Source organism: Mustela lutreola, chromosome 2 (assembly GCF_030435805.1).
Source record: "Mustela lutreola isolate mMusLut2 chromosome 2, mMusLut2.pri, whole genome shotgun sequence".
NCBI lineage: Eukaryota > Metazoa > Chordata > Mammalia > Carnivora > Mustelidae > Mustela > Mustela lutreola.
The window spans coordinates 40,867,545-40,884,404 of record NC_081291.1 but is presented as its reverse complement, the minus strand read 5'-3'; the positions used below and the strand labels follow the sequence as shown (position 1 = coordinate 40,884,404).

Here is a 16,860-nt window from a genome sequence, read left to right as displayed (position 1 = left end):
CAGGAAAATATGCTTTAGCCAAATTAGAAGAGATCCAAAATCGTGAGTGGGGAGAAAGGGGATAAAAAGAGGTTCAAAAAGGAAGAAAGAAAAAAGAAAAAAAAAAAAAAAAAAAAGAAAAGAAAAGAAAAGAATTTTTTTAAAAAAAGAAAACACCTAAGAAAAATGTAAAAAAATATATATATATATTAGATAAACTAGTAAAAAATCGTTAAAAAAGAAAAAGGTAACAGTTAAAAAAAAAAAAATTTTACCCGAAGGCGAGAAAAAAAAAAAAAAAAAAGGAAAAAGGAAAAAGAAAAAATTAAATTAACTGCAAGACTAAAAAAAATCACAGGAAAAAAGCCATGAGTTCCGTGCTTGGCTTTCTCCTCCTCTGGAATTCTGCTGCTCTCCTTGGTATTGAAACCGCACTCCTTGGTAGGTGAACTTGGTCTCGGCTGGATTTCTTGTTGATCTTCTGGGGGAGGGGCCTGTTGTAGTGATTCTCAAGTGTCTTTGCCCCAGGCGGAATTACACCGCCCTTACCCGGGGCCGGGGTGAGTAATCCGCTCGGGTTTGCTTTCAGGAGCTTTTGTTCCCTGAGCGCTTTCCGTAGAGTTCCAGAGGACGGGAATACAAATGGCGGCCTCCTGGTCTCTGGCCCGGAGGAGCCGAGAGCCCAGGGCCCCACTCCTCAGTGCGCCCTCAGAGAACAGCGCCCAGTTACTCCCGTCTGCCTGACCTCCGGCCGCGCTCCGAGCTCACCGAGCCTGCGACCGGTTCAAGGTAACACGGAGCTGCGAGCTTACTGTCGGCTCTGTCTCTGTAGCCGGCTTTCCCGTTCCAATACCCACAAGCTCTGCGACACTCAGACACCCCCGATCCTTCTGTGACCCTGCGGGACCTGAGGCCACGCTGACCCCGCGTGGGCTTCGACCCGGTTTAGCCTCTGGAGCGATGTCCCTCAGCGGAACAGACTTTTAAAAGTCCTGATTTTGTGCGCGGTTGCTCCGCCGCTTGCCGGGAGCCGGCCCCTCCCCCCGGGGTCTATCTTCCCGTCGCTTTGGATTCACTTCTCCGCCGGTCCTACCTTTCAGAAAGTGGTTGTTTTTCTGTTTCCAGAATTGCTGTTCTTCTTCTCTTCAATCTGCCGATGGATTTTCAGGTGTTTGCAATCTTTAGATAAGCTATCTAGCTGATCTCCGGCTAGCTGAAGCAGTCTCAGCTTGCTACTTCTCCGCCATCTTGACTCCTCACCCCTCAAAGGCTTTTTTTTTTTTTCAAAAAAGTTATATAAATGACCAACAGGAGCATTAGAAAGTGCTCAACGTAAAAACTCAGGGCAAAGTCATTATGTTGTTGTTGTTGTTGTTTACCTCTGCTTGCAGAGCGTCGTCCAGAGAAGCCATGGGGCAGGACGGGGCAGCGGGCCGCGGGAGCGGGACAGTGCGGCCTCAGGGGCTGGGCTGGAGCGCGGGAGTGCGGGGGTCCTGCAGTGCCTACGGGGCCGCAGCACAGCACAGCGGCGCTGCGCGCCCCTCCACCGCCAGCCCCTCCACCTCCTCTCAGACTCTCCCCCGCGTCCTCCGCGAGTTCACTTCGCCTTAATATAATCTTGATGAGCAACCAAGGTAAAACTCAGATTTACAGACAGCTAGGATAGTAGCAGTTTTTACAGTATTGTTTTCCAAGAGTTTCTGAAAACCTTTAATGGTTCACTCTTTGCCTAACTATGAGCATGTAGGCTCTTTCTCCAGTGTTGAACCATCCCTTGGAAATTGAGTGACCAGAGCTGAGTTGTACCATATGCCTTCTAAGTGAAACTTTTCCAGTGTTTAGTATTCCTCAGAAGATCCAGGAAACACAAGGAGACGTTCTAGGCGAAGCCACCCTTTATATCAATGTCAAGAACATACCTGGAGTAAACCTTTCCTTTCCTTTCCCCACCACTTAGAAATGTAATCCCAGCACAAGTCTATCCTGTACCACTCATCATTTTTAAAACCAGACCACTTCTAAGATAGAAAGTTATTTCCAGAGGACTACTCCCTAAACTAGAATTACAGTCCCATTCTTGAATCTGTTCTAAAAGTCACGTCCTAACGTTTGCTTCACAGCCAACTGGAATTGTGGATGGAAAAGAAAGCTTTTAACATACTTAGGGCAAGCATAAGAGTGGGCTCCTCCTATGCTCTGCCCTCTCATGGTGTGTGTGTGTGTGTACACATGCATGCACGTGCGTTTGATGCCAGAGCCAGCTTCTCATCCACGTCAAGGATGGAATTCAGCTTTTGCAGTATTTAACTCAAATCTGACCAAAGTGAGAATGTGACTGTAACCATGACAGTCTGTCCTGGGAGGATTTGCAATGGGATTTAAAGGCTGAATGCTGTGTTGGCTAAATCTCTGTGCTGCAGGTAGGGAGCCTTGCACTCTCAGAGTATTGCTAACTGGGAATAGATCTGGTAAGGAAAACCTCTCGTCTCCCATGTACAAATGTGGAAATGTTGACCAACATGTACTGCGTGTCATTTCCAGCAGTGTGTTGGAAATCTATTATTGATTTGCTAATCACTTATGAGGTTAATAGCAGCATATAAAATTGTGTTCAAGGACAGCATAAGGGATTATCCATGATTCAGGTATCAGAAATTTAGGTGAAACTATTTTAAAGCAACACTTTAGGATGTATTCCTTTCCAGCCTGACATCTTGTTCTAAGAAAGTTTCCTCCCTGGTTATAAAAGATTTGTTGAAAGGAACTGGCAGATTCAGAAGAGTAAAGTACAGGGGAAAAAAAAAGTCTCCCACCAATAGCAGCAAGAACCGATGTCCACATTTATAGCTTCATAGTTCTCCAACTATCTGTCAGTCAAAATCCTGACCAAAAAATAGAGTAGAAATGCTGTTCAAGCTCGGGTTTTTTTTGTTTTTTTTTTTTTTTTTAAACCATTTACCCAACACTTGAGACAGCAGACTGTCTACATTTTGGAAACCAAGCCAAATGAATGCAATCCTTTTTTATGTAGCAGACCTTCAGCTATCCCATTCCTTAAGAGCCTTCCTTTTTCTGTCTTGAATAATCCTAGTACATTATGCTGCTCTTTTCCAAAACAGCGATTTCCAGACTTTTCACTTTCCTAGGTTTTCAGATGGAGCCCTCACTTCTAGATGTGTATTGGAGAGCTGTGCTTCTCAGACGGTCTATACTGAAAAATCAGAACCACCAACCAGTTTCAGTGTGCCACTGATAACGTGGTTCTACCATGTGGCACGCTATATAGCTCGTCCTATGTAAACTTTGCCACTTGAGCCAGGAGCACCTGAACCAACACACACTTCCGTCAGGAAGCCAAGCTTGCTTTCTCTTGTTCTTGGGTATTATGACAATATCCAAATGCTCTAGTAATTTCTAAACCCTTCCCTCAGTTTCTGCACTTATTCCTTAAAACTACACTTGGGAGCTCACTCTGGGTTCTAGAATAAAGTCCAGTGGAACTTTGAAATCCTTTATGCTGAGAAACTCACCTTGGTGGCCAGTTGCTCAGAAAAAAGCTGTAACTCATATCACCATTTGTACTTCTGTTAAAAGGACGATCACAGCATTTATTGTCTTTCTCATTTTCCTTCCTCCAGCCTTTCCTGTTCTCTCCCTCTCTCTGCTTTGGTTGCCCGTGGACCCGTTCCCGAACCATCTGGCGTCTGCCATGATAGCACAGGGCTCGGTGGCAGCATTTGGCTCTAGTTGTGCGGTTGGACCCAAACAAACCATCATGAAATTCCACTGACTCACACTAACTGTGAGAAGGGCCAAAACGGATAAAGTCTTTCCTTTTACCCAGACCCAAAGGAAATGTAACCTGAGACAGAGATGTGGGCTTGTGTTTGAAATGTAAGAGGAGGATGTGTGACTCATAATATTATGTGACGTATGCAAATGGGTTACTCCAAACTCTTTGGAAAGGATCGGCCCTTGTAGTTACATGTGACCTTCAAACTCCCGCTTCCTCCCTTACTGTGCTGCTCAGTCCCGTTCTCAAAACAGGAGGAAAGATCTTTCCATCCAACTGAAGTATCAGGAATTAATGGGATTTCATTTAATGAAAATTTGCCATATTGCTAAAGCTATAATTAGGGAGTCAGTGAATTAATTAACATATCAATGTTCAGAAAACAAAGTTACTTTACTGGGGAAGGGGCACGTGAGATATAACCCCTCTGTTACACACAAGTGCTGGGACTTGAGGCAGGTAAACATACCTGCAGTAATTATTTTACTACCGTTCCCCGTTAACTCTGGGCCAAGCACTGTGCTGAAGCTGTCCACGTGCCTTACCTCACTGAGTCTTCCCCCAGCCTGAGGCAGCAGAATGGCATTGCCTAGTGAGGAGACAGGCTTAGATACAGCCACAGGCCCATGATAGAGGTACCAGAAATGATAGCTTTGGGATCTGAACCCGGGTCTTCCTGTCTTCACAGCCCCAACCCTTCACCATCCCATTACTCTCCATACATCTGCCAAAAAGACTGCCAAAAGGAGTCTGTCCCATCAGGGCAGCCCTCACTTAAATCTTTTTCATGGGTTCCCCCAATGGCAAAGTAAGATCTGGGCTTCTCATGCTGGCCTGTGGAGGGGGTCCTCCTGACCTGGTCTGGCCTCATGCCTGGCCGTGCTCAGCCCACCTCTCTCCTCTTTTGCACATTGGGCTTTGGCATTTGGCCCAGGACATTTGCACCTGCTGTTCCTCCACCTTGAAAGTGTCCATGGTGTTGGGACTTTGCCTTTCACAGGGAAGGGTTCAGAAAGTATCTGCCTGGAGCTTCCCCACAAGGACAACTGCATCCTTACCACCCATCAAGAATACTGTGGAGAGAGAAAGTGGTCCCCAGAGACTGTGGTTTCAGAGGCCCATTTTCTCAGCACCTCCCCCCTCCCAGTTGGTGAGCAGGCAACGTAAAAATCAGACCAAGAGACCTGCTGGAGACCTTCTCAGGCAGCCCTTCAGACAGGCCTCTTAGTGCTGCAGAATCTCGCAGGGGCAGTTGACAGTGTGGCAGAGAGAACAACTTGGCTGGTTGATACTTTCAGAAAACCCAGAACTTCCTCCCAAGTCTCCAGCAATTTTCAGAGTTCTGACTTCATTCTGCCACACAGACTAATTGGCAAATACAGTGGCGTTCCCTGTGCTCATGTGTCTCGCATTTGGGCTCACTTTGCTTTTATCTTATTTAATTTGCAGTAATAGCGGCTGAAACTAATTTCTCGACTGTAAATATCACAGCTGTTGTGGAAAGCATTAATTGCACACTATCACGTTACCCTCCTTTCTTGGATCAATTTATGTGTAATCTGTTTGCAAGTTCTATTACTGTGAATATTAAGGGAACGCAACGTGAAATAATCTAACTGAACACATTGGAAACATTTGTACTGAAATGGCTGGATGGTTTGGCGTATGGAAATAGTCTCGTTTGTGGCAGACGTTGAAAGAAGGCTTTTTAAAAGCCCAACCCTAGAAGTCTTGACACTGAGTGAAATATAGGTTATTTTTCTTTTGGGGGATCAATAAAATAACTATTTTCAAAATGACTTTATATTGACTGAAAGGTCAGATATGCCGTGGGCATTGATCCTGTGTCCATAATCACTTTTTGTTTAGTAAGTTAACCACTCTATACAGTCAAATACAAAGAAACCCAGTTCATCATTGAAACAAAGTATTTCTAAAGCATTTGACCCCTCCCAGCTCTCCCTGCCTGCTGGAGACTCACTGCAGTGGCCTTTTCTTTGTCTAGGAAGTGGATCTCTACAGAATGAACAGCCAAGACAAGCTGGGCCTCACCGTGTGCTACCGGACAGATGATGAAGATGACCTTGGGATTTACATAAGTGAGGTATGAAGGCTGAGCATTTAGAAGTATCATCCCAAGACCAGAGGAGGTGTTTAGGTTTTGCTTTATCGGGTTTTTTCCTGTTACATGTTAACCAGCCTTCACTCTGGCTCATTGACAAGTCCTTGGAAAGACCCAAATGTCTTTCTCCCCTTGATCACACAGTCCATGAAGTTACATCTTTACATGAGGGTTAAGTTCAAATGTCAGTCAGCACATAAGGCGAAATTACACTTGAGAAGCCTGCAAATCGGCCATAAAATGGAGCCTTTTACATGGTTTTGTGTGTTCAACCCTGAGGGGATGGCAAATTCACATTTCCCTTCTCATGTCCATTGAATGGGATGGTGGATGGAATCATTTACGCTTTTTAAAGTATTTCTTTATTTTTTCCTTTTCGTTGACTGTGTATATCGCTGCATTCATGTAAGTTAAATATGTCTACAAAGGACAGAGATGAAAGCTATTGTGATCTTTTTTTTTTTAAGATTTTATGTATGTATCTGACAGAGACCACAAGTAGGCGGAGAGACAGGCAGAGAGAGAGGGGGAAGCAGGCTCTCTGCTGAGCAGAGAGCCCAATGCGGGGCTCGATCCCAGGACCCTGGGATTATGACCTGAGCCGAAGGCAGAGGCTTTAACCCACCGAGCCACCCAGGCGCCCCTATTGTGATCTTCTTAGAGAAGACAGTGCGGTGTGATTACAACATAGATACTTAACCCAAGCCTCCCATCCACATGAGCACAGACACTCAGTTTTGTCAGGACATGAAACCCCTCTCCGTGGGATGAGCCAAGGGATGTGTTTACTAGGCTTAATAGTTCTCCCTTTGGGTGTATTTTATTCACCAAGCTTAAGATGGTCCACCATTCCTGAATTTGGGGGGATTTTTCCCATATTTCTTCCCACTTGTCTCAATTATATTTCATTTTTAACGTTACTTTCCAAAATGGAACCATTTAGGAAAATAATCAAGGTATGGTCGCTCCTCAGCATAGGCGTGGGGTCCGGTTTACCTTATTCTACATCACACTTTGGTTTTCCTGCGATGAACGTGAGCTGTGCCTCTCCAGCCCTTAGGTCAGCAGGATCTGCGCACACCGCCCTGTCACAGGGAGGCCATGCAGGGATCCAAGTGCCTGCCTACGAAAGGGCTTGGAAACGGATCAATCCATGTTTGCCTCTCCTTGCATGACACCAAGTCTTGTTTATTTCTGTGCAAAACAAAAACATGGATAAGCAGGACTGCATGTCAGACAGCCTCTGAGAAGTGCTGCTGTTTATTCTCATACATGTCTTCAGTATCCACTCCATGCTGACCTGTCCATGTGTGTTTCAGATCGACCCTAACAGCATTGCGGCCAAGGATGGGCGCATCCGAGAAGGAGACCGCATTATCCAGGTAGGTCAGCCTTCTACCAGAGGCCTCATCCCCTGCCTGTCCCTGACAAGCACATTTTATGGTTGATGATAATGGCTTTAGGGCTGAAAATGCAGAAGACGTTAAAGAACAAGGATCACCAAGTCAGATGTACAGGGAGGCCAGAAGTTAAATTAATGAGCGAAGCAAAGACCCTGCAAAGTGACGCGCACCAGGGAGTGGCCAGGCCTAGGACAACTGGACAGAGCTGCCCCAGCACTGTACGGAAGACGCACCTCATTGCCTTCCATTCTCTCTGCAGGGCCCAGCGCAGCACCGCCAGGGCCCAAGTCAGGCCAACAGTCTGCATCTTGGGAACCAGAATAATTCTCATTTTTTATTTCTCTGAGGAGTTATTCTGGACCATGAATATCAAGTTTGGTCTTGTCCTTAAAATAGGAACATCTTTGGCAAATTTAGTAAAATTGATGGAGAAGCCTTTTAAATTTCATGACTTGACATTGAGAAGGGCTTCTGAGGATAGCTTCTTTACCTGAAGCCCTGTTGCTCTTTGGAGTCCAAATGAGACTGCTTGTTCCAGCTACAGTCTTCTTTAATCTCCCAGAAATGGAGATCGTTTGGTCCACTGTGTCCCACAGGGCTTAGCTTCTACCTCCCCTCATTCCTGTCTTCCCATTTGTGTTCCACTGTGTTCGTATCTGCCATGACTTACTGCACTGTGAGTCATTTATCTTCCCTTTTCCACTGCTTCGTCTGCATTTCCCCAGATTTCAACCCCAACCTCAGCTGCTTAGCGACCGTTTGCTGGTGAAGTAACCCATCCCTTCTTTCCTACATGCTCTGACTCTTCAGCAGTCCTGCCACTTGAGGATGCTGTCCTTTTCCTTTAGCTTTTACTACGGAGCACGGAAGTCCTGGGTTCCAGACATGGCCCTGCCTACCTCCACGGGTCACTGGGTTCATTCACCCCAACCAGTAGGGTCACCCCCTCTGTTGCCTCTTGGTTCACTGGCCTGTGTTGGATGGAAGGGTCCCCTCCGGGCTCTTGAGACCATTCCTCTGTGCCCTGGAGCAATTTGTGAGAGTCCGTCCTGCTAGACTTTTTGTCCAACCTCACGAAGTTCAAGTGTCAAACTGGGCACACAGACCACCACGTATAATGCCATTTCCTTGTTTGCCCTCAACTTCCATAATGGTCACATGAGACCTGCTCCTGCTTTTTCTCCCCTATTATCTGAAAATGCCTATAATAATGCTTTAGTATATTCCCTTTATGTTCCTGCCTGAGTATTATGTCTGATTAAATTGCTCAGATGTTCCCTCTTCACAACATGGTGATTTTTCTCAGTCTGCCTTCTGGAGTCTCAGCCACTTATGTTCACATAGTTTCCACATTAGTTGCCTTGTACACCTGTCATGGCTGACTGATAGACCAGTCTGAGCAAGGCCTTTCCTTCGGAAAATGAGCATTCGTTGCAAGCTCCATGGAAGTTCTCTGCTCCAGCTGTGATGGCATGACACACGGAGGCCTGGAACAGTATAGAATGATTTTGTTATGATCTCATTATACTATTGTCCACCCCTCCATTGCCTCCTCACCCTATTTTTTTTTTTTTTTTTTTAAGATTAATGGGATAGAGGTACAGAACCGTGAAGAGGCTGTGGCTCTCCTAACCAGTGAAGAAAATAAGAACTTTTCCTTGCTGATTGCAAGGCCTGAACTCCAGGTGGGTCTGCTTCCTGCATGAGAAGGTGGGTCTGTGTTGCTACAACCAAAAGCCCGAGTCCACGGCACTGTAGACTACTGCCCAAGTATTGGGTCTGAATATGAAGGCACTTTGTATGCCCTGAAAAAGTCATCTCACTTGATATGACCTAAAATCTATTTTATGTTTTAACCATTTAAGGAGGGCACTGACCTCCAGCCTGACATCACACTGTAGGCCCAGCAGGCTCATTAGCGTAGGAATGGTCATGAAGAAGAAAACAAGGGAGAGCCAAGGTCATAACCATCTAGATGTTAGCATTCCCAAAGCCTGACAGGTGTTCCAGCCAGGGTCAGTGTGGACCTCATCTCCAGCTGCAGAGTGGAGGGAAGGTACAGCGCAGTAGCTGTGGCTAATAATAGTGCATTGCTGCTAAATCTTTGATGAGAGAGTAAATCTCAGGTGATCTCATCACACATACACACAAATTTTCCTCTGTGAGGAAATGCTATGTTAATGAGCTTGACTCTAGGAATTACCTATGTTGATGTATATTCAATCATCACCATGTACCTCTTAAACATAAAATACAACTTTTATTTTAAAACATGAAAGCACCATTGCTCAGAAAACCTTTTCTCAGTGTCTGGCTTTGGGGGCCATATAGCCTCTGGTGTCATCGCTAGACTCTGCTACAGTAGCACAGAAGTGGCCACAGACAGTCCACGGGCAGCAGGCCACATCTGACCCCTGAGTAGTCAGTCAGTTCTAGGAAGACTTGGGTGTGATCAAAGTGAGGGGTTTTGCCCCAGACAGGTAGTTAGCAGAACCACGTTGAAAGGAACGCTTCCAGCACTGCAAATCATTTGTCTTCAGGGCCTGTTAAACCCATGTGTGAGCCAGCCAGCAGGGGCAGGGGCAGGGCTAGCTGTCTGGGACCCCTCCCGAGTGGCCTGCTTCCCTGAAAGTAGCCCCCGTGGATGCAGGAGCCTCCCCTGGAGAAAAGACAGCCATGGCCAGCAGGGACTTTCCTAGGGCGGAAGAGCTCTTGACCATGAAGGAGGCCAAACCACGGGCACACTGCATTTTCAGGCCTCCCAGAGAGAGCCTAAGGAGTCTTTTCCCCCAAGTTAATGCCCTTTCTTTTAAAAAGTAAATGAAAGCAAAAGGAATCCTGTCTGAGGCCTGTGTGGGCTGCTCTCTCTGTGCAGCTGGACGAGGGCTGGATGGACGATGACCGCAACGACTTCCTGGACCAGCTGCACATGGACATGCTGGAGGAGCAGCACCATCAGGCCATGCAGTTCACCGCGGGCGTGCTGCAGCAGGTGACACCCCCCCCACCCCCACCCCCCCGTGCCTTCCCCCTGCGCACCAGCACAGCTCAAGCCCATATCCTCCTCCACCCAGGGAGTGGTGCTGGGCTCCAAAAGCGCAGTAGTCATGCTGAGGTCCAGCTGACGAGCTATCTGCTTGCAAAACACCTGGGCCAGCTTTAACACACATTAGGAAGCATGAAGTCATGTTTTCAAAATGAGAGCAATTCCGTCGGTGTCGCCTGAGCTTCTTAGAGCTCTAGCCCCCTTCTGTGCCACCTCCGTGGTCAGGGTCCTGAAAACGCACTGCTGAGTGGTAAGGCCCTCTGTGCCTCCTGCTCCCCATGCACTGGGTGCCAGCATGGCTAGGATCATTCACTGAGCTAAGGTAACTAATACCCTCGTCTTACAGGTGGGAGAACTGAGGAGGAGGAACAGGGCAGGTGTTTAGCCTGGGTGGGTCTGCCTGATGGCCAGGTACAGAGAGCATCTGCGGCTCTCAGCCTTAGAGACACAGAGCCTGCCCCCACAGGCAGCCCTTGGCCTGCAGGGCACATGGCCACTGCAGTCCGCACCTCCCTCACCGTGGACGTTTGTTCTTGTTCCAGAAGAAGCACGAAGAAGACGGGGGGACCACCGATACAGCCACCATCCTGTCCAACCAGCACGAGAAGGACAGCGGCGTGGGACGCACCGACGAGAGCACGCGCAACGACGAGAGCTCGGAGCAAGAGAACAACGGCGACGACGCCACCGCCTCGTCCACCCCGCTGGCCGGGCAGAGGAAGCTCACGTGTAGCCAGGACACCCTGGGCAGCGGCGACCTGCCCTTCAGCAACGAGTCCTTCCTGTCGGCCGACTGCGCCGACGCCGACTACCTGGGCATCCCGGTGGACGAGTGTGAGCGCTTCCGGGAGCTCCTCGAGCTCAAGTGCCAGGCCAAGAGCAGCAGCCCCTACAGCCTGTACTACGCCAGCAGCCCCCTGGACGCCAGCAAGAGCGACCCCGAGAGCGTGGACAAGGAGCTGGAGCTGCTGAACGAGGAGCTGCGCAGCATCGAGCTGGAGTGCCTGAGCATCGTGCGGGCGCACAAGATGCAGCAGCTCCGCGAGCAGTACCGTGAGTCGTGGATGCTGCACCACAGCGGCTTCCGCAACTACAACACCAGCGTGGACGTGCGCCGCCACGAGCTGTCGGACATCACCGAGCTCCCCGAGAAATCCGACAAGGACAGCTCGAGCGCCTACAACACGGGCGAGAGCTGCCGCAGCACCCCGCTCACCTTGGAAATGTCCCCCGACAACTCCTTGAGGAGAGTGGCGGAGGGCGGCGGCTGCGCGGGCGGCGAGGGGGCCGCGGGGAGCGCGGAGGCCTACGGGCCGTGCCCCAGGAACCTGCTCTCCATCACGGAAGATCCGGAGGCGGGCGGCGCCAGCTACAGCCCGCCGCCGCCCCGAGAGCTGGAGCCCAGCCAGGCCCCGGAGAGCAGGGAGCGGAGGCCCAGCGACGACGGCAGCAGCCCCGGCCCGAGCCCCAAGCTGGGCGGCTCCTACCTGCCACCTTTCCCGCACTCGCCCTACAAACACGCGCACATCCCGGCGCACGCGCAGCACTACCAGAGCTACATGCAGCTGATCCAGCAGAAGTCGGCCGTGGAGTACGCGCAGAGCCAGATGAGCCTGGTGAGCATGTGCAAGGACCTGCACTCGGCCGGCGCCGCCGAGGCCCGCATGGAGTGGAAGGTCAAGGTCCGCAGCGACGGCACGCGCTACATCACCAAGCGGCCGGTGCGCGACCGCCTGCTGCGGGAGCGCGCGCTCAAGATCCGCGAGGAGCGCAGCGGCATGACCACCGACGACGACGCGGTGAGCGAGCTGAAGCTGGGCCGCTACTGGAGCAAGGAGGAGCGCAAGCAGCACGTGGTGAAGGCCAAGGAGCAGCGGCGCCGGCGCGAGTTCATGATGCAGAGCCGGCTCGACTGCCTGAAGGAGCAGCAGGCGGCCGACGACAGGAAGGAGATGAACATCCTCGAACTGAGCCACAAAAAGATGATGAAGAAGAGGAACAAAAAGATCTTTGACAATTGGATGACAATCCAAGAACTCCTAACCCACGGCACAAAGTCCCCGGATGGCACAAGAGTGTACAATTCCTTCTTGTCCGTGACGACTGTATAATTGTCCCCTCCCGCGTGGTGTACATACGAGAGAACTCTACCGTTGGGGTAGAAATTCCTGCCTCGTTCAATGCGGCAAGTTTTTGTATATAAGATAAATACGGTCATCCTGTTTATAGTCACGACAGGCCAACGCTGCAACTCACTCTGGGTGTCGATAGCTCTATTTTAAGCGGAGAAAAACCACCCTTAACTGTCTTGGAAGGCAATGGTCATAAGCAGAGCTTTTTTCAAATAGCAATTGTACTTTTTTACTTGCTACCTTTTACATAAAGTGTTTAAATTTCAAAAAGATCTTTTATTAAGCATACTTTCACAGAATAATTTGTTTAAACTATATTCATATAAAAAAAGCTAAACACGCTTTTCTTTTTCCTGCCGAATACACAAATACAACCGCCAGTGTGTATTTTTAACAGAACCCTATTTTATAATGTTACTTTGTTAAATGTGTTTCATATGAGTGACCATTAATATATAATTTAGGTCAAGGCTTCAACTCAAAACTCCCAAACTGTGTGGTTTAGGATTTAATACACATAACCAAACCAGCAGTGTTTAGAGTTTGGGATACACATTTAAACAAACATTTTTTTTTTTTTCTCCTGGTGAAAGTTCCCAAGAGCGTAAAGGTTTTACCAGAAAGCAAAATATCATGCAGCTTTATGGAAGTTTAAAGCATGTTTGCAAATATTGCAGCCCGATGGAAGAATTTGCATGTACAGGAAAGTTGTGGATGGAGGTGGTTTGTGGAATTTTAAGTGCTCATTGTAGTAAACCTTTGCTTTGTAGATTTGGAGGGACAGAGTTTTACAAGCAAGCTCATGAAATCATGATTAGTTACAAACACTAAGTAAAATGAAGTTAAAATAAATTATTATTTTCTATTTGATATGTTTTGAAGTGATTCCTCATTTTTTGCAGTGGTGCTTATAAAATAAAAGCCTTTCGCAGTGTTTCTTTTTTTTCTCCCGTTATATTATCTATTACCTTGGGAATATTTGACTCTTTCAAATCATCCAGTACCTTCATTCTGCCCAAAACCCAAAGACAGATCTAAAACAAATGTCTGTCAGTTAAGAAGAGGGAATCAAGCTCACCACTGAATCCTGCATTCTGACTGCTGTCTTGCAGAAAGCCTCAAGCCTGGCCCAGTTACCCTGTAAGCAAGAATGAGAAGGAGCAAGTTTATCAATCAGGGTCACATTTACAATGAAATCCCTCTGGTTTATTGCAGTCATTACTGCCTGCCGATAAAACAACTCTGGGTGGCTAGACCCAGCTTCCCATTTCTGCAAACTATCTCATATTTTCACAGAATAACCTAGGTCACTTAAGGGAGCAGGTTTTTAAAACTGGAATCCCAACTACTAGAATCCCAACTACTGAGCCACAAAACCATGATGGATCTTAAATAATGAATTTGCTACAAATGGTTCCCTGGTTATAGTTGATACCAATTGCAACTGTAAGACTTACTGAAAACACAAAATAAAGATAGGATTAGGAAGGGAGTCCATTTCATTTGCCATGTTGCCAGACATCTAGTTTACACACTGATCTGACTAAAAATTTGATTGAAGTGACCAGCTGGTTAGACATCTCACAGATAACGCCCCTCTATGCTCCTCCAACCAAAATTCCTCCTTGGGGGCTAAAATCTTGAAGCTAACTCTTAGTCATGCTTACAATAATTTAGTGAAGGTAAGACATTGAAGTGTATAAGATGTCTGTTCATTCCCTCTTCCAGACCAGGCAGTACAAAGACAGTTAAATCTGCTACATTACTCTCATCAGTCCTCCAAAGACAAGTTTTCTCAAAAGGTGGACTAACAGGGCCATGGTTTTCCAATATTCTCCAAGTTCACCCACCAGCAGAAGTGGTCCTCGGTTCCCAGAAGAAGCTCATCTATAGCGCTCTTGCCTCACACCCTTTCTCACTCATGTTTCACAAAGAACAAACATGGCTGCGAGACACATGGAAATATGTGGGTTTCTGTGGGGAAATAGTTTTCCTCCCCTTGTGTGTTCTCAGAGAAGTCAGAGGTACATAGGTAGCCACAGGAACAAAGAGCTCTAGCCTCAACAGTCATGTGCCATGAGAGTGAAGCTGAGGAGCTTCTCACCAGAGCTCCCCACTCCCCCACCTCCAAATGAGGGGTCAGCCAGTGCCACTTAATAAAAAAGTGCAGGGAAATGGAAAGCAGCATACATTTAAATCCAATTCTAGATCCTACAGTTACAACATATTTTAAATCACTTTATCATATAAATACATTTGGTCATAATTTGCAATGTGAGAAGAAGTTTCCAAATCTAATTTGGCAAATCAACTCCGAAAAGAAATTCTGGAAGACACCCCAGAAATCGTCACTTTATCCACCAGCAAGAGGCTCAAGGAGACAAACGTAGCTCATTCAATAAACAAACGGGGATCTGACTTCAGAGCCCACCTCCCGTGCCCACAGCTCTTAATGCCACGGCCGCAGGGGAGAGGTAGCTATCGTATCCACAGTTCACTCAGCTGCACGTGACCATGTGCCCTCAACCAAAAAATAAACACATTTCATCAGTGGATGCCCTGGAGTGAGCATAAGCCAGAAGACATGAATCTGCCATTTCTTCAGTGAGTCTGAGCTCCCAAGTGCCTCGCGGTGTAGGCATTTCCGAGCCAATGGGTGCATGGAGGGATTTTCCTGGGTCATGGTGACAAGAGACAATTTACAACTTTTGCTCTCACTGGTGTGAAACCCTGGCTCCTGTGTAAACAGAACTTCCACTGTAGCCGACAGGCCGCCGTCCTGCCTCAGCTGCTAATACTCCTTGATTTCCTTGGCCCAGAGAAGAATCTGATGGAAGCCAAGAATTCTCCTAATGGAAAAACATAGTAAGTTGTGTATCATTTTGGAGGCCTTCTGTGACCCCGAAGTCCATTCGTGTTCCTCCCCTGAAGTTACAAAAACCTCAACCTGAGACCAAATGAACTGGACAATCATACGGATTTATTTTGCAAGCTGCTTTTATTTGCCTCTGACGGCACTGTTTGATCGAGACCCATTTTTAATATCGAAGAATAAACATCTGCCCCCTTAGAACTGTATTGCTGATGGCAATTGAAATCCAACCAACCACTAGCACCCATACTTCCCCAGTTATCGTGCTGATGGTTATTCCTCTCCTCACTAAATAAATCTCAGGGTTACGGACAGATCCCCACTTCTCCCTAGCAGCCACTCCACTGGCTGGATAACTCAAGTTTAAACAATACTTTCAAAATTCACAGGGAAAGAAATGAGAATTCATGGATGATTCCGTGCTCCCATACCATCCAATACAGGAACTCCACTAGCCCTAGTGGGCTGTTAAAATATGGCTAGCCTCCATTGAAATGTTCTGAGAAAATGAATTTAAAAGATGCCCCCCAAAAAAGGACGTAAAATATTTCCATTTTCATGCATGTTGAAATGATAATATTTCACATATGTTGGGTTAAAGAAAATACTTTTAATTTTATCTCTTTTCACTTTAATGTGGCTCCTAGAAACATTTGGTTACGCATGTGCCACATATTCTATTTCTATCCTGTAGCACTGATAGAGACTCTCAACCACGCGTGTGCAAAGCTACCCCGCCATCTCACCCCATCAGTGGGGTGCTTCAGCACGGCGGTGGCCTCAGCCACGCTTTAAACTCCGATGATGCAATCCGCCCAGATGAGTGTAGAGAGGGGCTTTGAATTTGCACCCACGTGATGCCAAACCCTTCACCTGTCACCACTGTGCCTCCATCCGCTTCTCAAGAAGTCACTTACCGTCTCTTCAGGTTCTGCCATTACTTGTACCACAGTCATGATTGCAATAAAAGAAACTGCTTCAAAATGACGGGCATTTTGCTCAGTTCTCTTTGAGTTTTAAATTACAGGGTATTCTAACTCTCCTGGCAAGAACATAGGACAGACGACACATAAAAATATAGGAATTTGGGACACAAATTAAGCTTTTCATCTTTTTAAATGAAAACGGGAGATTCCCAAGTCAAAAGAATCACAAATGTGATGAGAGGACGGCACACATCACCTGGGGAATACCAGTTGGAGAACTAATTAGTATTATAAACTGAAGTATGAAATTTTACCAAAGAATTATCTCCTTGTAGCCTTAGAAGCAGGTTACAGGTTACTTGTTAGCGAAATTGCCTAAAACCAAGGAAGCAAACACAGTTGCACCATAAGCAAATGCAGCTCCCAGTTTTATTCGTTTCCCAATTGTTTTAAGCACGTTCAGATTTCTGCAGAGCAGCAACTAATTAAAAAGAAATCACTAAAACCCGAGATAAGATGCAAGAATTCTCATGGCAAATGCTGTAGTCTTCAATTTTGATTAAATGTGAATTCCCTAAAGCAGTTAC

The 16,860-nt window shown here is 47.1% G+C and overlaps 1 protein-coding gene across 1 annotated transcript in view; it reads left to right on the top strand.

Annotated features, from left to right (window-relative positions):
• Window positions 1-13,345, top strand: part of PDZRN3 (PDZ domain containing ring finger 3) — a 246,277-nt gene extending 232,932 nt beyond the window's left edge. Inside the window, exons 6-10 of the mRNA XM_059161514.1 lie at window positions 5,778-5,876; window positions 7,214-7,276; window positions 8,881-8,982; window positions 10,173-10,289; window positions 10,886-13,345. Of these exons, the coding sequence (XP_059017497.1) occupies window positions 5,778-5,876; window positions 7,214-7,276; window positions 8,881-8,982; window positions 10,173-10,289; window positions 10,886-12,454 (1,950 nt within the window). The 3' untranslated portion in view covers window positions 12,455-13,345. The remainder of the gene's footprint in view (window positions 1-5,777; window positions 5,877-7,213; window positions 7,277-8,880; window positions 8,983-10,172; window positions 10,290-10,885) is intronic.
• Window positions 13,346-16,860: the final 3,515 nt, after the last annotated feature.